This window comes from Plectropomus leopardus, chromosome 6, assembly GCF_026936395.1.
Source record: "Plectropomus leopardus strain MGB_pleo_1.0 chromosome 6, ASM2693639v1, whole genome shotgun sequence".
In the NCBI taxonomy this organism is placed as follows: Eukaryota; Metazoa; Chordata; class Actinopteri; order Perciformes; family Serranidae; genus Plectropomus; species Plectropomus leopardus.
This window is the reverse complement of record NC_142181.1, coordinates 9,462,253-9,484,964: the sequence shown is the minus strand read 5'-3', so window position 1 is coordinate 9,484,964 and position 22,712 is coordinate 9,462,253. Positions and strand designations below refer to the sequence as shown.

The 22,712-nt window shown below is 38.7% G+C and overlaps 2 protein-coding genes across 2 annotated transcripts; both read right to left on the bottom strand.

Annotated features, from left to right (window-relative positions):
- Positions 1–547: 547 nt before the first annotated feature.
- Positions 548–12,955, bottom strand: akt2 (AKT serine/threonine kinase 2). The gene is made up of 14 exons (XM_042486390.2): positions 12,533–12,955; positions 9,845–10,020; positions 8,952–9,083; positions 8,712–8,823; positions 7,445–7,598; positions 6,497–6,628; positions 6,302–6,367; positions 6,023–6,091; positions 5,663–5,785; positions 5,381–5,509; positions 4,443–4,657; positions 2,899–2,986; positions 2,708–2,810; positions 548–2,599 (listed from the first exon to the last, which is right to left on the bottom strand). Exons 2-14 carry the CDS (start codon positions 9,888–9,890, stop codon positions 2,520–2,522), a joined length of 1,449 nt encoding a protein of 482 aa, XP_042342324.1. The 5' UTR covers positions 9,891–10,020; positions 12,533–12,955; the 3' UTR covers positions 548–2,519.
- An 800-nt stretch (positions 12,956–13,755) lies between these two features.
- On the bottom strand, positions 13,756–21,594 carry dhx40 (DEAH (Asp-Glu-Ala-His) box polypeptide 40). The gene is made up of 17 exons (XM_042486445.2): positions 21,218–21,594; positions 20,686–20,831; positions 19,714–19,833; positions 19,351–19,587; positions 19,196–19,262; positions 18,987–19,118; positions 18,738–18,837; positions 18,531–18,617; positions 17,156–17,338; positions 16,979–17,059; positions 16,395–16,552; positions 15,810–15,924; positions 15,527–15,635; positions 15,144–15,238; positions 14,955–15,024; positions 14,591–14,819; positions 13,756–14,414 (listed from the first exon to the last, which is right to left on the bottom strand). Exons 1-17 carry the CDS (start codon positions 21,387–21,389, stop codon positions 14,293–14,295), a joined length of 2,223 nt encoding a protein of 740 aa, XP_042342379.1. The 5' UTR covers positions 21,390–21,594; the 3' UTR covers positions 13,756–14,292.
- Positions 21,595–22,712: the final 1,118 nt, after the last annotated feature.

Sequence of the window (22,712 nt, the reverse complement as noted above, 5' to 3'; positions counted from 1 at the left end):
AAACCTGCTGCGTTTCTGTGTCCTCATCACCACTTTCACTCAAACATCTCACTGTCACACTCTTGTCGCTCCGTCACTCACACAAACTTAATAAAAACAAATTAATGTGTGACATGAGGGGAATCCCAGGGAATGCTGATAAAGGTTTTTGCAAAAACTTTGAAAATCATTGAATAAGCGCTCTGCTGAGAATGAAAGATAAAAAGGTATTAAGCTACCAATTTGATTATTCTCCACTCTGCAGTCTAAATCAAAAAATGGGTCATATATACTTTGTTCCAACACTGTATGGAATTTTTTTTAAAAGAAGTACAACTGTTACGTAGGGACTTAGTCTCTCTTCTAGTTTAGAAAAGAATGGTCAAGCTGATGTTGACTTTCCTGTCATATATATGCAAAATTTTGCAAATTATGAACAATGTATTCAGTTGAGCCAAAGGTATGTGATAAAGCAAAACAGAAGTAATGTCCATACAAGATAAATTCATTAGAATAAACATTCCTCTGATGGAAACCCCTTGAAATGAAGAGCGTAATCAAAAAGAAAGCCATTTAAAAACTTTTAATATATAATTTTTATATAATGTATACTTAAACAAGACAACGTGTCTCCAAAATTTGAGAAATAAATGGACAAAAAAGGAGAAATATAAACAGACAAAAACAAAACAATGAGAAACGAAAAACAAACTTGATGTTCCTTTAATGAAGCTCAAAGAGCAACCAACATCTCTTCCAGCAGTATGGAATATAAAATACTTGTGTCAATATGAGCACTTGTGTGTGTTATCATGTGCCCTCATGACTCAAAGTATGCACATTTTCATTTCAACGTAACAATGCATCAGCTGGTGTTTTGATTCGTTTGCCCTGTCAGCAGGTTGAAGGTTGGTCAACCAGCTCATGCAGCGTTAAGTTGGATTGTAAACCTGCAGACTGATGTTCCAGACATATAACTACTCAGATTTAAGTGCCTAAATAACATCATAAAAGAAAAAAAACACAAATAAAGGGTTCTAAACATCAGACGTGGAATCATTTGAAGTGTTAAACGTCCACCAAATCAGTCAGTTTTTGGCCTTATTACAAAGACTTGACAACAATTGAACTCTCATTTTTTTTAAATATGGGAACATTAAAAAAATATCTTTAAAACTTACTGATATTACAAATAGAAAATGAACAAAAGATTGGTGCCTAACTCTTCAGCTAGGGAGTGAGAATCACTGGATGGAGGACAGCGAGTGGCTGTGTGCGTCTACATTGGTCTCTCTAGATAAGTTGGGGAACAAGTGTGGTCAAGCGTCTAGTCTATGCTCCTCTTTCCTTATGTTCTTGCTCTCTTCAACACATAGTGCGACTGGCCTCATGAAAACACTTACACCTCTAACCAGCAGCTAGTTGGTCTGTAAGTCAGTCTGGATACAGTGACACAAACTCTAAGAGCCTGACTGCTTTCAGTCAAATTAATGCAGCTTTTTAAGCAAAGGTTAGCCATGCAAGAGATCTGTTTCTATTCCTGACTGAGTCAGTTTAGTGCCAAGCTGGTCACAGCATTCATAAATTACATGCTTGTTCCCTTTAAAAAAAAAGGCCATTGAGTGTGTCCTGTTGTGTCCTCTCATCGATATTCCAGCAATAGTTCAGAGTTTAAAAACATGCATGAAAACAGACACAAATGGATGGTTGAGAATAAAAATGGTAGTTCATACATCATACATCCATTCACACGTCCACTCATCCATTCGCTTATACACACGAGCAGTGCAAACACAGAAATGGCAACCCTCCTTCCCCTCCCCCTCTTCCCCATTTCCCCCTTACTGTAGGAACAGTCCCACACTTGATTTGTAACAGCAAGTTCCAGAAAGAGCACTTGTTAAAATAAAAATAATAAAAACAACCAAAAAAAAAATCACAAAAAATGCAGAAATATGGCTTTACAGTTAAAACCGTAACAATCGATGAAATAAAAATTTGTCTTCTTCCCCAAATCTTTTCCATGTTCCTAATTTTGATTATGCTTTTTTTTTTTTTTAAAATTCTATCAAGTACGTTTGTGTGTGTATATATATGCAGTCTATGCATGGGTTGGTATGTGTGTGTGAAGCATGGGTACAGCTGGTAAAGAGGTGGTACTTGCTGGCATAACCTGGTTTTTTTCAAAGTGTCAAGGCTTTGATGTGGTACCCCAGTGTAGTGCAGCGGAGGTCCTGCAGGGAAGCCTAAAGCCAGCCCTGAGAGGACACACAGATACAAAGCTGCCAGTCTATCCACACAAACCTGCTGAGGTCAGTCATTCGCGGCCTGTGTGTTCATTTCATACTCGATGATCCCTGTCTTGTCTGATTTGCCAGGATGTGTGTGTGCGTGTCTGTGTGTGTGTGTGTGTGCGTTAAAGACCGAATGAAAATGTGTCTTGTGCCAGTTTTTGTTTGTGTCGTTCCCCAGCAGTGCAAGTGTGTATGTGGGATTGTGATCGTGTGTTAGCCTGCCTGCTTGCTCAAGAGTCTGAGTGATCATTCTCGTATGCTAGCAGAGTAGGAGAACTGGGGGAAGTGCGTGCGCTGATCTGAATCCTCTGCATCTAAACTGTCATCTGGAGCACACACAAAGGGAGAGAGGGAAAAAATATGAGTTCAAAACACACATAAATGCCTAAAAGCACTTAAATCCAATATTAAAGCCAAATGACTGATATACTTACACTTGTCGGGAGGAGTTATTGTTATTGTTTGTGCTGTGAACTCATCATCGAAGTAACGCGTGTCCGTCTCTGATGTCACCTGGGGTTTGAAGGGTGGAATAAGCTAAAGAGAAGAAAGATGTCAGTCATTTTACAATCTAAATATCTTATTTTAAATGTCAAAATATTTTGTTTTTTTTGTTTAAACTCACCTTTTTTTCAAGAACATCCTGCCAGTTGATGGAGGTGAAGAACTTGTGGCTCATCACTTCTTTGGCATCATCTGGTCCGCCTCCAAGTCTGTAAACAAAAACACTTAATCATCACCACCCATTCACCAGCTACCCTTCCTTTATTCAGATTATTGTGCCAACAGTCATTACAAACGTATTGTTCCCTTCTGACTAGTATAAACCAATTTATTTTTCATTTCCTGACTACTTACAGGTGCACGTGTTGCTAAGCCAGGCAAGTGCTCCATGTACAAAAGTCAGGTGTTCTTCGCCTGTTCCCAGAAACACTGGGGCTAGACCAAAACAACAATCTATTATGTCCCTGTTTATAGCCATTACCCTGTACCAAAACTAATCAAGAAGGAACAAAGGCTTAATAATGTGGTTACATATTTTATAGCTGAATATGTGGTGCCCCCGAGCACAATGGAAGATTCAGCAAACTAATTGAGTGCTACGGACATGGTACAAAATCCAAGGAAGACAATGTTCTCCTGGAGCTGTGCTGCTGCATCTTCAGGAGCCGGTAATTCGGCTGAACAGCCTTGTTTTTTAGAGTGAAGACTCCTCTCTCCCTTGTTTCAACACTGTAATCTGTCAAATAAAGGCGAAAATGCCAAAGAATGATAACTCCCTGACCCTCCACACGCCATCGCCTATGTAATTTTCACAGTGTTTTTTTCGTCTCAAAAATAAAATTTGACTTTAAAGGTACACTGTGCAGGAATCTGTAAACAGTATTGCTGGTGAAAGCAAAAGCCAACCCCAGCGTTGTACGCTTTACATTTCACCTCATAATATTTGCTTTTTTTTTTTTTTTTAAACACTGTGTTCGCTGTTTTCCAAGCTTCCTCTTGGATGTGTGCTGCTTATGGTATGGCACCTGGTAACCTTTTTATAGTCCTGACCTCCTCTACATGCTGTGGCCAGGAACTTTGAGAAAATAACACAATAATAAGAAAATAAGAAAGTTCAGGCAGAGGGCAGAGTCTCTCCACAGGAAAACACTGCTACATATTCTAGTGGGCCATAAGGTGTGATTTAGAGGAGTGACTTTTGTAAAAGTCTATGATTTTTTTTAAATATCTTGCATAGTATACCTTTAATAATCTGTTGTTTAACAATGAAAATCTTAAGCAACAGCAGCGGTGCATAAAATTATCATTTTGAAATGCTGCTTAATAGATTGAAATGCTTTTATTATGTCTTTTATGTCTACTGTTTTTTTAAGTTTTTTTTTAAAAAAATGACTTTAAAAATATTTTAAGCTTTCGTTTTGGTTAAATATCTTAAAAATATATTTGGGTACAATTTTTATTTCAGACTTTCAACTACAGAAATAATTAGTGATGCTTGCCAGTTCGGTTCACAGAAAGACACTATAAGAGACATCATTATTACATTATCATCCTCTGATTTTGATCTAAATTATCCACACAAAGAATTCTTTTTGCATTTACTAAATTACTGCTTGATGACAGAGACCTATGTTGTAAAAACATACAGTAGCTGCAACCACGAACCTCTGTTTGGGGTCCTTTTTGAGCAGGCCGGCGAGCAGGGCCTTGGCTTCAGGGGCCAGGTTCTTGGGAAAGCGGATCTCCTCCATGAGGATTAACTCAAAGAGACGCTCGTGATCCTGGTTGTAGAAGGGCAACCGACCACACATCATCTCATACATGACCACACCCAGTCCCCACCAGTCCACTGCACGTCCATAGTCATTGTCCTCTAGCACCTGACAGGGTATGAATGAAGAGTTGGGAGAGAAACAAAACCAGAATATCAGTGCAGGAGAATCTTTTTTTATTCTAATATTACAGCCCTTTATAGATTATAGATTTGGATTTTTTGTTTTTAGCAGCAGCCATCTCAGCTTATAAGTTATCATCTGGCAAAGTCAAGATAATGCTTTCAGTGGAAATAGTCCATTATACCTTCTAGTGTTTTTCATCACATTACAGAACCAGAGGACCCTGGAACCTAATGGTCACATCGGGCAAAAAGCCCCCAAATAATTCAAATAAGTGCTATTTACAGATATAAAATTACTTTATTTAACTGACTTAATGTAAACAAACTCGTTTTACAGCAGTTCAGCTCAGAGGAGACGAAGTCTGCTGTGGATGCATCTCTGCCAGAAAACAACAAACACAAAGAGCAAACTTTCCAATCCCAGGAGGCTGATGATTATCAATATTCTACAGGTTAACTAGCCATTACTTACCATTCGCATTGTATTGCTGCACCATTGTTGCACCAACACTGTGATTTGACAACCAGTTCTACCAGCTAAATTTCTGTCCTTAGAGGTTTTCACACAGTTAAGTCAACAAAGCTGCTCCAAAACACTCATACATGAAGCTACCAACTTATCAAAAATAATTTCAACCATGTGTTCATCCAGCTCAGCGGCATCAGTGCTTATTTACATCATCGTCCACATCCATTATGGAGTTACCTCAGGTGCCAGGTACTCCGGGGTTCCACAGAAGGTTTTCATGGTGGCGCCGTCTGTGATCCCCTCTTTACACAGCCCAAAGTCTGTTATCTTTATGTGGCCGTCCTTGTCTAACATGAGGTTCTCCAGCTGTGCAGGGGAAGATTTCTATTAGTTGACCGATACAGATGTATCTCAGATCTAGATTGTATAATAATCTATGGTTATAGCATATAACAAAAACCCCTATATCTTATTTGCAATAAATAAATACTATAATGTCAGAGCAAGCAGTCACCTTACCTTTAAATCCCTGTAAACTACATTTCGTGAGTGTAGGTACTCCAGTGCTGACACTATTTCTGCACCATAGAATCTTGCTCTGTCTTCTGTGAACACTCTGTCCCGCGATAAGTGAAAGAAGAGCTGAAAAGGAGTAAAAAAGCAGATACAGGAATAAGGGACAGAATAATTCCCCATGTTCATTGAGATACTACTCATTATTGGGGTCAATTTTTTATGCAGGTGTTGAAACATTTCTCTCTGCCTGTCGACAGTCATTTAGAAAACAGCTTTGTAATCAGAATTTTTGGATTATAGGTCATTAACTGGTATATTAACACACTGAACACAATTTGAGGCCAGATAAAGTAGAAAACTTACTTCTCCTCCATTTGCATATTCCATCACAAAGCATAGCCGGTCATGCGTTTGAAATGCATATTTTAGTGTCTGTTGAAGAGGAAAACAAATATAAGCATCCCTATTTCACAGATTTAATGGTCCCTTTAAGGTGAAGTAGGTGACTTTGGAGAATGACAGTTGATTGCCAGGTTCCATCAGTATTTGACAAACTGGAAATGAGGCTCAACAATCAACTAACTTTCCCCATAATTGCCTCCCCTCCCATCAACTTTGGAAAGTTGCCGTTAGAAAACTCACCGTTAGAAAGGGATGCCGCGTATTTTGGAGAACTCTGCTTTCTGTAACTGTATGTGCCACCTCATCCTAGAAAAATACACAATCATATACACATATGTAATACATGCAACCAGAGAAACCCCATACTAATAAATAACATTGCTGTTGCAAAACAATTTAAAGTCAAGATTTTACTGTGGTGGGATCAGCACTAACTTTAGCAATGATGACTTCTTTGCGGAGGATTTTCATGGCGTAGTACATCCCTGTGGCCTTCTCCTTCACCAGGATCACTTTACCAAATGTCCCTTTTCCCAGCAGTTTCAGATAGTCAAAATCACTCATGGTCTGTAGGAAAAATGTTCAAAGACAAGCCACAGCAAATGTGCATCTGTGAGTTTTGATAGGACTTAAAATGTGTTCTTATATCATATAAAAATATATATAATGGCCTGTCTGTAAAAAGTACTGGACTGTAATAAGCATTTGGATGAGTCAGCAGCTCCCTATTGTACCGTCCCCACTGCTGATGTTGTTGCTTTACATATGATGCACTCTAACACACACATTTTTCTCATGCATGTGAGACATGACATTTTACGCTGAAATAGCTTTAAATGATTCTCCTAAAACTGTAGGACCAAGCCTTTAAATTAACACTTGAAAAACAGCAGTGAGGAGGTGGAACATTTTCAACACCGATGAAAATTATTTAAAAGCCTTTTGCCAAAATATAGTGATAGGTGTGTAACACAAGGTGGACACTGATCACTATTTGAATAATATCAAATACAATGTACAAGCAGGACACTTATTCAAATAAGGATAAGCCCACAAAAGTATCAAAACATTCTTTTTTACAAAATAATCAAAATACTTTGAAGAACCACAAACTTTGACTTGATCAGTAACCATATAAAGTACCTAAATATGCAGTATGTCAACAGTCAGAACCACTGAAAACCATCTAAAAGATTCAGTACTAGACAAATATGAACACAAATGTTGCCCTCTGCTCATTTAAAGGTTGTTTCACCAAAAAAAAAAAAAAAAAGCTTTGAGAAAGAGGCTTAAAGTTTAAACAACTTGCTCAATAAAGATGAGCTTAGCTGGACAAACACAGCATACGCTCAGCTGCCAGGCGCTGCTTGTGCAAATACTGACCACTTTTGTGCGGGATTTGGACACAGCAATCTCCATCTCCTCTGTGCCGCTGCTGTCACTTGGTGAGCCAAATTTAATCTCCATGGGCTCCTCATCCTGCTGCTGACTCTTCAGGCTATTTGCCACTGCCTGGATCGATCGCATCCATTCCTCCCTGACCCAGGACAAAACACACGTTACCTTTATCAAATCTGTCCACATTACTCTGAATCAATTCCGTAAACATTTGAATTGGCAGAAGTTTTGCCTTAAGGTACAAATTGTAGTTAGCAATGACATGTTTTTGCCAACTCTTTGTATGCAGACAGATGGTTCAGATGTTGTGCCAAAAATATATCTTAAAGGAAAAACGGTAGTCTAGCAAGCTAAATTTAGAAGGTAGAGGTTAATCTGGGGGGCTGCCGGGATTTAGTGCTTGGCAGAACTGATGTAAACAAAACTCAATGACTGCTTGGGTTAGGGGTGAATAATCAGGTCTAATCTGGCATTGAATTCTGTTTCAAGCATGATGGTCTTTCCTACTAAATTTTGAACCTTGTCTCTTTCTGTCCTTGCTATGTGTTATGTTTATCTCATGTAAAACAAATTTTAAATCACATTTTTCCTCAAGCCACTTTCAATACTTCTGTAATATCCATTCTAATACAATAGAGACAGGAGGCTTGGGCTATGTCCATACTAAACGAAATCTGAAAATGCATTTCATTCTTTTCATTCATTTTGGCCTTCTATTTAAACTAAGCCACAAATCCTTTCCAAAAATTTGTATTTATATTTACCCTGTCAAACATGAATCACTTTAAAGATGATCTGACTGTTGCTTCAGTGCAAAAGCGCAGTAACAAAGAAGAGCTTGCATTTGTAAACAGCTGATTTAACTTTGAACTTATTCATGTCTGACGATAGAAAAAAATATTAGTGAGAACAACTAAACAGGCAGTTTGGGTGTTCTGCACCACTATTCCTTAAGTCTAAATTCTTGCTTGTGTTGTACGTCGCTTTGGATAAAAGCGTCTGCTAAATGAAATTGTAGAATTGTAGAATTGTATTCTGTAACTCATAACTGGAAGCAGGAGGCAACAAGAAAAAAAGTTTTACTAGGCCGAGACTCAGCAGAGTTAACTAGTCTGTTTTACACATGAATTTAATTTTCAGATGTACTGGCCTAAGTCCGCTACAGGTGGCTCATATTTTCACCAGGCCTTTTTCTACCAAAGAGACAGAGAATATGACTTAAACTAAAAGCCTTGGGATGAAAGTGTTTTACCTCTCCTCGTTGCTGTCTACATGGAAGGTCCGCTCAATAACTGAGGTCCATTGCAGGCATCGAATGACAAATGTGTTAGGCCTCGGGCGCTCTGTCTTCATCAGCTGGCATTCTACAGGGCAGAAACATATCAGAAAACACTGAATAACTGAAGGCACTTACAACATAACCATAGAAAAGAACCTTTCAAAGTTTAATCTGGCACTTGCAGAAATTTGCCAGCCAGAAGGGAAAACAGACCTGCGACGGAGAAGTTGTTGAGCGGCGGGAGGTTGTGGTCACTGGACACCTCAGGCTTCTCTTTGTAGCCAATGAAGGAGCCATCGCTCTTTAAGATGAAGTAACGAGGCCGCCACGTTTTAATGTATTCACCTGGAAAACAGACAGGTGGAGTTTTTTGATCCAACTTTGTTCTAATGTTTGACTATTTGCTTGTGTGTTTGGGGTTAATTTTGGCTTCCATGTCACATCATTATAACAAAAGGAATCCAGTTTAAGTGAATGAACTAGCAGTTGACCAATATTGTTTTTTTCCAGGGCCGATACCAATTATTAGTTGTTAATAAGACTGATAACCAATATTTGGAAAAGCATTTCTAATAAGAATGCAAAACTTTCTTTCAACATTTAGAATTTGGAATATTAAAAACTACAACACAAAACTTTGTTTAAATGCCTTTAGCAAATGTTTTGATCAAAACCGAAACTTTCAACAATATACGGCATGTTCCCAGCAACTTTTTAAAAATAAAGTTAAGTGAAACTTTAAATTAAAAATGGATACATAAAAACAGCTCCCTGAGGTTTTACAAAATAAAAGTTCATGTCATGCTGACATTTTCTTTGCAATTTTTTAATCAATTAATTTTATTGGCAATCATTAAAATAAAACGCCAATACAGATAATCAGCAAAATGCCAAATAACAGCCCAATAATTGGCCAGGCCAATAATCTGTCAACCCCTGGACTACACCAAACTGAGCACAGCTGTTCTCCATTAATGACGAACCTATAAACTTGACAGATACCTTACAGGTCTAGTATTTAATACTCAAGATACACATTTAACATGGACTGTATGACTTAAATGTATACTCAGAAGATGGACAGGGAACACAAGGGCCCCCCTTACCTCTCTTGTGGAGCCATCCCTCTCTCACAACACTGACTTCATTCATGCTGGGGCAGAAGACTGTCTGGGTTGGGAGGGGGCTTCAGACGAGCTGGTGAAAATTGTGCAAACTGTTCCTATTGGTCAGGTGCCCCGACGGTGGCTCAGATAAAAAAATAATATATATCATGTAACACCTGGAGGAAAAGAACAAAGAAATGCTGTTAGTGCGAAAGACATAATTAGTAACTTTCTCCCTCCCTTTCTTTCTTTCTCTTTCCTTTGTTTCAATATGTCATATTGATTACTGTAATTTTATTGTTCAGTCAACACGACATTGCACATCTGTCCGTCTTGAAAGAGGGACCCGTCCTCAGTTGCTCTTCCTGAGGTTTCTACCATTTTTTTCACTTGTAATAGGTTTTCTGTTGGAGAAATTTTCCTTATACACTGTGAGGGTACAAGGACACAGGGAGGTCATGTGGTGTACAGCCCTCAGAGGCAAATTGTGATTTACGAAATCAGGCTTTATTAATAAAATTGAATTAAATAAAGGGGACAAATAATACCTAAAATACAAAAACAATGTTAGTCATAGCCTGGTTGTAGCTTTATCACGCAATTACAATTCAAAGGCTTTAAACCACTTGTATTAGTTGAAAAAAAACAACAACTCACAAATATCACACACTGTTACTCTTTGCTAAACTGCAACACCTCTGCTGGCTTGTAAAGGTGTGAGAAAAACAGCTGTGTGACTTAGGACTATTTAAAATTCATTTTATCCCTTTGAATAAAAGAGGTAAAAAAATTATATATAAAAAATATATGTGAGATGGGGCATAAAGAAAGTAAAACTACAGCCGGGAGGGTGTTGTTGAAGACATAAAGTGAAACCCATATTTCAAAACTGTATTGTTCTTGATGCCTATCTGAGTGTTGTCACCACAGCACTGCGCTTGAATAACTTCCTCACCTTCTGAGGCGCTCTGTTGACTTGAAACAACTCCACAACAAAGAAAACTGCTGAAATCTGCACGTCTTCTCACGACCTCATATCTGACCATCTGACACTTATGGCATTGACATCGAAATGAGACTAGCATAATGACTATCATGACCACAAGCTAGATATTAAGACTCCAGGCACCTCCATCATCTCATGCATCATCTCCCTGAACTTCAAAAGAGTTTCAGTGCCATGTCTAAAAATGGTAGATATTTTTACTCTTGTGATGCCAAGTAAATATCTGCCAAATATGCAACAGTGCTCACAATAAGCAAAATGGAAAGCTCTGTATTGTCAGTTGTAAAAGCCTCCCACAGCTCTTGCTTAATGTTTTTGTGGAGAGGCCTTGGTGATCCAGGGTCAGCCCTGAATCAACAGCTTATGTTAGATAATAGGTTTAGCAGAATTTCGCAGTATTTCAGTGAAAGTGATGGGGTTGAATATTACAGTGCATACAGTAACCAGATTACAAAGACTGTTTGAACTGCTTTGTTTACAAAGATAACGACAACTTCACGACTTCAGACTTTGTTACGGCCATCAGAGGTGCATCCACAGCTGTTCATAACTACTAATTTGAATGGCTAGAGTCACAGTGGCTGCTCTTTGAGACAATAAATACAAAGCACAATAACTTTGTGCAAGTGGACCTTGTCCACCAGTTACAAGTTCAATGCTCTTATAAACAGGATATGGACAAAATTGTCTAGTCAAACCTTCACGAGCATCAGTGTTGGACAAAGTATTCAGATCCTTTACTTGAATAAAAGTGAAAATACCCCACTGTAACAACAATACTCTTTCACAAGTAAAAGTCCTACATTGAAAATGTTAAGTGAAAGTAAGTAAGTTTAGTCAGGACAATGTACTGAAAATATTAAAAGTAAAAGTACCACATCATATCATATATACACACATACATATATACATGTATATATCACTAGTACAACTACTAAATTTTATACTATTCAAATAAATGTATGTTCTGTAGTTTAATTTATGATAAAACATAATATAGAAATTTCTTCCTCTTCTTGTGCCTTTTAAGCAAAAATCTTAATAAGTAAAATATAATAATAAGTAAAGCTTTCACATAAATGTAGCTAAGTAAAAAGTACAATATTTCCCTCTTAAATGCAGTGGAGTAACTTCGAAGTATAAAATGGCATGATAACAACAGACTCAAGCCAAGTACAAGTGCCCCAAATCCGGACTCAAGCACAGTATTTGAGTAAATCTACTTTGTTAAATTCCACCACTGGAGAGCATGAATAGCAATACCTTACATAGCTACCCTGTTAGCTAATTGCAGTTAATCAATGTCTGAAAAATTACAGTGTACCCAGCACAAACACAAGGTGCCTAACGTTAGCGGATCATTAACGTCTCGTTGACACATCCTTATCCTTTAAGAGTAACGATAGCTAACTGAGGCAAAGTCAACAAACGTTACCTTCCGAGTCCAAGATAGGTCGTTAGCTTTTCTATCGTAACACTGCAATAAACAAGTTGCTACAACACTAAACTATAGCTGATGGGCAGTTTGTCCAAGTGGCGCGGCAGACAGACAGACAGCAGTGAGGACACTGACCATGACCGCATTACGACCAAACAAGGCAGCTAGCCAAAATAGCTTCCAAGCTAACGGCTAGTTAGCATGTCAGTTAGCCACTAGTTCTCATTACCCTGGCTTTTCTTACCTCGACACCAGCGACAAAAAAAGTCCCAGCTGTTGTTTTCTTGAAGAGGCTTGGAGGTAAGGCTGTACAAAGCTCCCACCAGTTATCACTTGAAGCTTGTGTGTATTGAACTCTGTCAATGATCACACAGCTTAGCTCGCCGAGCTTGTTTTCTTCTCTCACAACAACAGCAGCGGCGGCGGCGGCGTGCTTGGTCTGTTGCTGCTGCAGTGGTTCACTGAAGCGTATGCAAGCGAGCCAGAGAGAGAATAAAGTCCGCTGAGCTCCAACCTGATGGATATTTGTGTCGAATACAAATAATTTCCCAATTACGGACAGATAAAACCGCCTCTTGATGGGTTTAATGTGGTCAGTCGCCTGCTTAGCGTGGAAGCCCTCCGTCCCAGCCAGACAGTACAGCAGCCCCGCAGACGCACACAAAAGGAAGTGACGTAAGAGGCCAGCGAGGGTCCACTGCACCTGAACAGTCGGTGTGAAAGTACATCAAGTACTATACTGTTACCTTAACCTCACTCCAACTGCACACAGATGGTCTACAGATTGTCTCTAGATAGACATTGTTTTAGAAAAAAAAAAACTAAAATGTGTCAAAAATGTGTGGGTTTTTTTTTTTTACCTCATTAAATTTAGTTTTTCTTCAAATCTACTCATGTTTAAGTACAAAGCAATTTTCTTTCCATGGGAACCTTTTTAAAAGACCCATGAGCATACTACTGCTATAGCATATTGTGTAAAGGTGGCCGATTAAAGAAAATGTTAGAAATGTAACAAATTTTTATTATTTAATTATAATTTCCAACTAGAATTACCACCTGTTTTGCCTCCACAAAAGTCAAATTGCATATACAGTTTACATCCATGTATGTCAAAATATGGATGCAACACACACATCTTCCCCGCAGATGCACACAAAAGGAGGTGACACAGGAGGCCAGAGTGGGTTCACTGCACCTGAACAGTCAGTGTGAAAGTACATCAAGTACTATACTGTAACCTTAACCTCTCCCTAACTGTACAAAGCTGGTTTACAGATTATCTCAGAGACTTTTGTCTCTTTCTACCCAGTGTTCGAAACCTCCACTTTAAACTTAGTTTTCATGGGATCTACTCACAGTTTAAGTACAAAGCACCAATTTTCTTTACATATGAACCTTGACACGCATGACCCAACTACTGCTACAGCATTGTGTGTAAAGTTGAGTGATTAAAGAAGAGAGCCAGTGTTAGAAATGTAACAAATGTTTATTACTCATATCATTTCCAACTAGAATCACAACCTTGTGGTTGTATACCTCCGCAAAACAGTCATATTGTAGTTACAGTTTACATCCATGTCTGTCAAAACATGGATGTAACACACACATCTTCTCTGCAGCAGCATAGAAGATCTATACAGTCAGCACAGTTTCAAGGTGAACACTCAAGGATTAATGTCACCAGTTCAGTTTCTGACCAAATATCCCCCCTCAACCAAAAGTCCACAAGGTGCTCTTGAGATATTGCATTGATGGGAATGACACAGACAAGGTCATAGTGACCTTTGACCTACGACCACAAAAATCTAATTGCTTAATTCAGAAGAGTTAAAGTTAATGTTCAAATTTTAAGAAATTCCCTCCAATCTCATTCACAAAAATGAGACAGATGGACAATCTGACAATATAATGCCTCTAGTCACCGCTATCACAGCTGTGGAGGGATTAAAATGCTCCTTTGTGATACACTGTATGAATCAAGTCCTCTGAAGAAAGCCCTTTCTATCAAAGAGCTTTTTTTTGTTGTCTTTGTTGTTTTCGTTGCAGGTATCGAGCACGAGCATCGCTGACAGAGGCCTCGTTGTTTCGTTTCTCCAGCTTCTTCATGGCATCCTCAGTAGAAACCTCTGAAAAAATAACAAAGTAATCTATTAGTTTGATATAAATTACTATATGTCTTCATTAAAAGGGAACTCTTCAATTTTGAGCATTACATACACAAACATATCAAGGAGAATTGGCATAAACCATTAAGCTGTATAAGATCATGGTTTTAAAACACAGAATGATGAATTCTGAAAACCTGGTGGCCTTTTAGCTGCCTCCCTGGTCTCCCATTTCACCATCTCCTCATCAGTGACTTCTTCTCGTGCCACACTGCTCAGCTCATAGACGTCCACCTCATGGAGTTTAGGTAACAAGTCCTTCACCCACTCGTATCGAATAGGACATACAGTCCTGATATAAACTCGTGAGGTCACCAGCACGTCGTGGAAGATGACCCAGTTCAGCTCAGCCTCCTGGTCAAACAGCTTGGAGCAACACAGGGTCACAATTAAAGGAGAAATCAGAGAGGAAGCATAGACACTTTGATTCCAAACGTAATTTGTCCTCTGTGAAAATTATTTTTCATTAATCAAGATTTAAAAAAAAAAAAATGCATTTACCGATGAGGATGGATGAATGTGAACCATGGATCCATGACCATCCATTGTGCAAAACACCTTTCCAACAGACCTATGTAAAGTGGCAAAAAATTAACTGAATAATTATTCAAAGGTCACATTACTAACAGATAATAGAAGTACTACAAAGGAGAGTTAAATATTGATTATTTAAATGGACCCAGAAAATACCTTCTAGCAACATTGGTGAAGTATCCTGTGCACAGGCAGCATCTGAAGAGTTCACTCTTATTGCCATCAAATGTCTCCACAGGGAAATCTCTCTTCTGAAAGAGGGTCACACTCATATTTATGATTACATCATTATGTTGCCAAGTGAAATAATAAATTAATAAATGACAGAGTAAAACATCTGACCACAGTAATCTGCAAAGAGATCCATTACAAATATTCCAGTAAGACACTGAAGTGGGAAGTGAGCATTATCTATCACAGCTAGTAATAAATGGGCAGAATTGTATGTAGATGTTGTTAAAAGCGACATAAAACATTTAGCAAAGCAATCACAACACACTCCAAGATAAACACACCAAAATAAAAGTAAACTGCTGTACCTCTTGGAGGCGGAGGAGGATCTCTCGCAACTGAGTCTCCACACTAAAGGCCGACTTCAGCGCCCTCCAGTGGACCCAGTTATCTTTACACCATGCTGAGGGTCTGTCACTGCAGGATGTAGGAAAAAGGCTCACACTTATAATAGCTGTTATAATATCACATCATTCAGAATGATGTCTTGAAATCACAGCAAGTGATAGACTAACACGGCCACTTCTTTGAATGCAAAAAAGTTAAATAATATGTATGCATCTTGCAGCATTAATCAGTCAAGTTGTTTACCTGGATTTGCATGACTGAAACACGCTGAGGAGAGTGGCAAAGTCGTTCATGCTGCCGCTCTTGGCAGCCAGCTCTCTGTGCTTTTTATCTGCCTCTTTCTGCTTCTCAGGGTGGCCTGCAGGCAGGAAGAGGTCAGTCTTCACTCTACATTGCTCTGTATGGGTCATTTCCTGAATTATTAAATAATTAAACCAACATGGCAGTAAGTAATACATTACCTCATAGTCTTTAATTAACACGTTTTGCCAAAAACATGCCAAAAAATTTAAATTAGTTGATTAAAAAAAAGACTTTTAAAAAAGGCTACATAAAAATGTCCAGAAAACTAGATATACACAATTATCATAATTATAAATTGAATATTATGCTTCAGAATTATTCGTACTTTTTAAACGCTTTTTTCCACGTCATTTTTTACATTACTTAAATGTTTTCTGTGCTAATTTTCACATAATTTTCCTTTACTTTTTACCAAATTCTTGCAAATTTTTGAGTAATTTCATCTTACATTCCTCATTGCCCTCTTCCCATAAAGAAATAAAGTATTTTTTTCAGGTTTCACACAGTTAAAGACAAATTGCTGACCTGGTCTGATGAAAATGTTCTCCACAGACAACATGGCAGCCACAGGAAGCAGCAGGTCCTGGCAGCCTAACGAGGCAGCCTTGAGCAGGGCCCTGGTGAGGCCTGGATGCAGGGGGAACTCCACCATCAGCTCGCCCAGCTGAGTCACTCTACCTCTCCTACATCAAACACCAGACAGATAGGAGTTCATGACATTTCACAGAGATTTACTTCAACATTTCACTAAAACCCACAACTATTTAAATTTTTTATATTTTCATTTGATTTTAGTCTCTAATTTGTCTTTTTACTTGCTTATCATCATTGCTGTTGTTATTATTATCAGAGTTCTGTGTCCTATGCCTTTTTGTTATTTGTGGTATTTATCGAATATGTCTCTGCTCCGAATTCCCTAATTTATTCTGTCTTTACTCGTCTGCCTGTTGTCGGCATTATTGACTAAATTGTTTTATTACTGTTTATTAACTCTAGGGTTTACAGCCTCAGCTTTGCCTTGCTATATAAATAAATTTCTTATCATTATTATAACTGTTGTGCATAGAAAACCAAAAGCTTGATTCAAGTCCACAGGTATAACCACTCACCTGTTGATTGCATCAAATTGGTAGAGCTGCTTTAAAGCCTCAAGAATAAACCTTTCCTCTGGACAGTCAAGATATGGGAACCTAAAAACAGATCAACTCATTACTAAAGAAGGTACAGGGAGCAAAAAAAGATGAGCTATAAGAAAGCAAATAGACTCAGGATGGGTATCAGCGTACCTAATGACATCATGGACGCCCAGGCACTTGAGTGTGAGTATCACTGCAGTCAAACTTGTCCTCTGAATTTCTGGAACTGTATATTCAGGCATGCTCTTCTCCCAGAATTCCTTGGTGTATATTCGAAAGCATTTCCCGGCTGAGGTTCGTCCAGCTCGGCCTGCTCTCTGCTGAGCCTCGCTCCTAATCACAGAAAATCCCCCCCCAAAAAATCCCATCCAAATCTCTGTTGGCAAGCTTTCTTCAAGAGAAAATTTGCCACTTTTTATGTGGATGTCCAATCAGTGTTGATGGTAAATATAGTCAATAGAAGCAATACATTCTTGAGAGGGTGCCAAACTCACCAATCAAACTGAGTTCACAGTTGCAAAGTCTGTTGTTCTCCCTGCATCCACTGCCATCATTTGATGTAACAGTGACATGGTTGGATACAGGAAGAACTACAGGCTGGACTTCGGCTTGTGGTAGCCCGCATGCAACAATATGAGTGCAGAGGATGTTATGTACGAAGATGGACTTTACAGTGTTGACCCTGATATTTAGCCATATTTATTTGAGCCAGAGTATACGGCCAAACAAATGCAGCAGAAAGCGGCTGAGGATGCAGATGCTGTGCAAGAGGATATGGTTGGTGGGGACCTCAATAGGATAGGAAACACCGACTGGTGGTGTCTTTGCTCAGATTGGCCTCTGATTCCTACAGAAACTGCATCACTCTGCTGCAATGAATTTGAGCATGGGCAGTTTTTTGGTTGAAAATGTCACATACGCTGGTGAAGCCTCTGTGTGTGTGAGCATGAAAGTTTTACTCCTCACTTGGAAAAACTGGAAAAAGACAACCATCACCAGCAGGGGCTAGAGGGCAGATTAGTACACTGAGTGAATATTTTCACCACCTAATGCTATTGTAAGCTATTTTGTTGATTTCCCTTTTAGCAAAATGCTCCAAGTAATTTAAGTTGGGCTTTTATAGTGAAAGGTAAAAAAATAAAAGGTGTGGAGCAGTAATGCACTGCCATGGACAATCTGGAAAATAATAAAGGGTGTTGCCATCTTGGTTCATGCTGGTTCAGACTACAGAGCCTCCTGGTTTTTATTTTGTTGCCTAAGCAGGTTTACAACTTAAAAACCTCAGCTACGCTATGTTTTGGCCAATAAAGTAATGGCTATATGCTAGCTGGCTAATAGCTATGGGTGTCAGTAGCTCATGCATAATGCATCCTGGTATACAGGTAGGCACTACCTGCACGGCTCTGCGAACTGAAAAACTCAGCCTCTTGGTCACTGATTAGACATCTAAAAAAAAGCTGGCACATTTTCCTTTTAATAGCACAGGTTTCAGCAAGAAAAGTTAGTTAATTCTTCAAAAACTCACTTTGAAATGGGCACCACCTCCAAGATATCCATGCCCACCCTTGAGTTGTGGTTGAGTTGCTTCACAAACCCACTATCTACAATGTACCTGCATGAGGAAAGTAATGGAGGATGATATGTTTTGTGTGAAATATTTAAAGCAGCTGATCACACACAAGTATATGTGATGCAGCCTAGTTGTCAGCCAGTGACAATGCAACTCACTCACTTTATGCCATTGATGGTGAGAGATGTTGCTGCAATGTTTGTGGCCACGACACACTTCCTTATTCCTGGAGGTGGAGGCTGAAAGATCTGCCTCTGTTGATCTATGATGACACCATAAATGATAAATGTTTTCTTTGTCGGTGTTACCACAGTGGTATCGCAAAGAAAAATACTGACTTAATTGAGAAAAGGCTACCATTTTTATCTATTCAACAATGAATAAATTGTGCCAGCTGTTGTGTGTATTCACCGGTGGGCATGGATCCATAAAGTGGCAAAATGAGAAGGCCCTCCACTGTTTGGTCCTCCACATCGTAGCGGTAGTCTATAGACTCAGCTTTTTCAAACAGCAAGTCACAGGCACGCTCAATCTCTGACTGACCTGTGGAACATGGAGGATTAATGTGACTGATTTTGTCAGGGTTAAGACACACTGTGAACTTGTTAATTATGATTTACCTGTTAGAAACACTAGAATATCCCCTGCCATTTCACTGGTGTGCACATCGAGGGCCACTTTGACGACCTGAGGAGGAAGATAATATAAATGTTGTTTTTCCTGAAACAATCTTAAGAATAAAGAAAATCACTTGACCTAAAGCTGAAGCCAGTACCTCTTTTACATAACCGGTGCTCTCAATGTCTTTAGGTCCCACAGCAAAACCAAATGTGCAGGTGACAGGAAAAGTCCTCCCAGGAATAGCAAAGACAGGACAGCCGCCAAGAAAGGCTGAAAGTTTTTCAGTTTCCAAGGTGGCGGACATCACCACCACCTTCAAAGGGACAGATCGGCCCTTATTGGCCTTTGCAGGGTTTGAGAACATTTTCTTCAACAAACCCAGGAGAATATCCTGTAACGAATACAAACCCATACTCAAAGCATGCAATGAAACATAGACAAAAAGCACAAACTGCGTAGTGCAGAAATTATAAATGTTAATGATACTGGGTGTATGTCATACTGTATTTTGACTCACTGTGTTGAGGCTGCGTTCATGGACTTCATCCAAGATTACGACACTGTACTGAGAAAGCACCGGATCTGCCAGGATCTCTCTGAGCAAACAGCCGTCTGTCATGTACTTCACCACTGTACTCTGGCTCAAACATAGTCATATTTTCATGTTAAAGGTCCCATATTGCCAAAATCTGATTTCCAGCTCATTTTTTTTTATTATTTCAAAGGAGATATAGGTGCAATACAAATACTTTGTCAACAGAGAACTGCATACAGCCTGTATTCAGAAGCTGTGCCTTTAAACAAGCCGTCAGGACTTCTGTGATGTTGTGATATCACAAGTACATTATATAATATGCTCAAATGGAGCGTTTCAGAATACAGGTAATACAGGTATACTTAGGCAGACAGTATAGAGAAATAAAGCATTTTTAAAAAACATTAAAGCATGTAAAGATGTTGTAGTAGAAACCCAAAACACAAATATGAACCTGAAAATTAGAATAATACGGGACCTTTAACCCTTTGAAACCTGGGCAAACCTGCTTGAATTCTTCCTATAAAATGGGAAGAAGGCAAAGAGCAACAAAGAGGAAATGATCCAAAACTATTAAGAAATTGGTAAAAAAAAAACCAACCAAAAAACCAAAAAAAACAGTACAATAACATTACCTGTAATTCAGGAAAAGAGAAAAAGAAAGAAAAAGAAAAGATAGAACAAGACAAACAAGACATAGAAAAGGACATTTTCCCTTAAAAAAAAGGTTTCTTCTTGTTATGTCTTGCAATTTGTGCATCATTTCTTACCAAGCTGCTCATTGCCTTTTTTTCCATGTTTTGAAAGAAATTGAATCAATTTGCTCAGTTTCAAATGGTTTACGATTAATGCGATGTTGCTCCAGGTTTCAAAGGGTGAACACATACTTGTAAGAAACACATTGAATTTTCTATTTCTATTTTCTACAAGTGATGAGTCATTGTTGTCTCTCACCTGTGATGTGCAGTCATCAAAGCGTACTTGGTAGCCCACCTCTCTACCCAGAGTGCACTGCATCTCCTGGGCTACCCTCTGGGCCACTGTGATGGCAGCCACCCGGCGGGGCTGGGTGATGCCAATTTTGCCATCTTTACAAAAACCTTAAAGAAGAGGAAGTGGTTCACATTTGATCTCAGTGGTCACATTTGTATTCTTTTTTTAAAAACATATTTTTATTGGCTTTTGAAAGCATATAAACTATTACACAGCACAGCAGAAAGACAATGTAGAATAAAATATACCCTTAGCTTAGATAAATACATATGTAAAAACATACAGAAACGTTAAAAAAACGTGCAGTCAGCCACAAAAAAATGCAATAAAATAAATAAATATGACTCAATGTTTGTATCCTAACATCACTAATTTACATGGGACGCGGCTGCTGTTTGTTGTGTGAACAAAATCACATCAAATTGTATCTTGATGTTGTTTGTGCGTTAGCATCAACTTCATGCCGGAGTAGGACATCTAAATTACAGCTTACCTGCTTGATGCAGATATTTTGGTAGTTGTGTGGTTTTCCCGCTGCCAGTCTCACCGGTGACGACCAGAAAAGTGCTCTCTCTAACAGCCCGAACAAGTTCAGCTTTGTGCTTATAAATCGGCAGATGTTTCGACTCATTTTCTTTTGGCTCCCACCTCGTTGATTTGGACATAATTGACAACTCTAGGTAACTTTACATCTGAAGAATTGCTGACAGTAATCCTGCGGAACACGTTTGAGTTAATGTTTGTGCCTACAGACGATATTAAACTTTATTAAAGAGCTACTTCTCTCCCATTTCTCTCTGTCGTTTCAAAGACGACACGCTTGCTCAATAACTTCCGCAAACTAACCCATTCTGCGTTTCTATTGGTCGAGTTGCGGCCACATGACTAGTGCACGAGAATAAACAAATCTCTTAAAGGGCTCTGCACATGACCAAAGCTCCCCCACCACAATAAAAGTCTGACCGGACAGTTTTTTAATTAGGGCCCGAGCACCGCACGATGCGAGGACTTTTTTGTAATTGGTCCGTTTATTATTATTATAAGTTCGTCAAAAAAGAGCTCAGTAGCACCCCATTTCATGTAGAGGTATGAAAATTTGGAGTTATAAAGAACATCCTAAGACAAACAAAAAATCCTCTTGGAATTGAAATGTCATTTTTTGCAATTTCTTGGTGTTGGAATTTGGCCAACTAGTCCTACAGATTTCAACCATTGAGGCCCAGAAGTTACATGATTCGCCACTTAACAGGAAGTAGTTTTAAACTCAGTTATACATGATCCAATCTGCATCAAACTTCACATACTTGATGAGAACACTGCAATCTGCTGTATATGACAATTTCAATCAATGGTGAGAGCGCCACCTATGGGCACAGAAAAGACAAAGTTTTACACTAAGAGGTCCAGCTCCTAGTAGGTTGACTTGATTGACCTCAAAATTGTGTCAAAAAATCATTAAGATGTTGGTGATGATGTAAAATGAATATTGTCCGTTTTCGTTGAATGGCATTCCTGTGACACCACAGTGAACTTCGATGTTTCGAATTGACATCAAAAACTGTCATAACTTGACCTAGATAATCAGATCTTAACAAAACTTCAGACTTTTGATAAGAGTCCATGCCTGAACACATCTGCAGTGCAATTTTGATTCACTGTCATATGATTGATATGACAAATGATTTCCCTGTAGCAGGTTCCACTGAGCAACCTCAAATTCTCTCATAATACTGCAAAGACTTTCATGATACACAAAAAAACCTTTTTTAGTATTTTTTTTCTTTTAAAATGTTTTGGGTATTTTTCTAAGATAACATGCTTTCCGAACCTGCGGACCAGCCAAAATTTTTAAACTCACCAAAATTATATCAGTTACAAAAGCCAGAGACTGTAAAAATATCGTTGAATTATTAAATTTCCGACGGTCTTTGAACATATCATGTGTAAGGAACACTTAATGCATTTTCTCAAAGTCTGACTGAACACGC

Coding starts and splice junctions, on each gene's coding strand:
- dhx40 (XM_042486445.2), bottom strand. CDS start 21,389: ATGTCCAAATCAACGAGGTGGGAGCCAAAAGAAAATGAGTCGAAACAT. Junction 19,588..19,713: donor ATGAACGCAGCCTCAACACA/GTGAGTCAAAAT, acceptor TATTCGTTACAG/GATATTCTCCTGGGTTTGTT. Junction 19,119..19,195: donor TATTCTAGTGTTTCTAACAG/GTAAATCATAAT, acceptor CATGTTCCACAG/GTCAGTCAGAGATTGAGCGT.
- akt2 (XM_042486390.2), bottom strand. CDS start 9,890: ATGAATGAAGTCAGTGTTGTGAGAGAGGGATGGCTCCACAAGAGAG. Junction 8,824..8,951: donor CAACAACTTCTCCGTCGCAG/GTCTGTTTTCCC, acceptor TCTGCCCTGTAG/AATGCCAGCTGATGAAGACA. Junction 2,600..2,707: donor AATAACTCCTCCCGACAAGT/GTAAGTATATCA, acceptor TGTGTGCTCCAG/ATGACAGTTTAGATGCAGAG.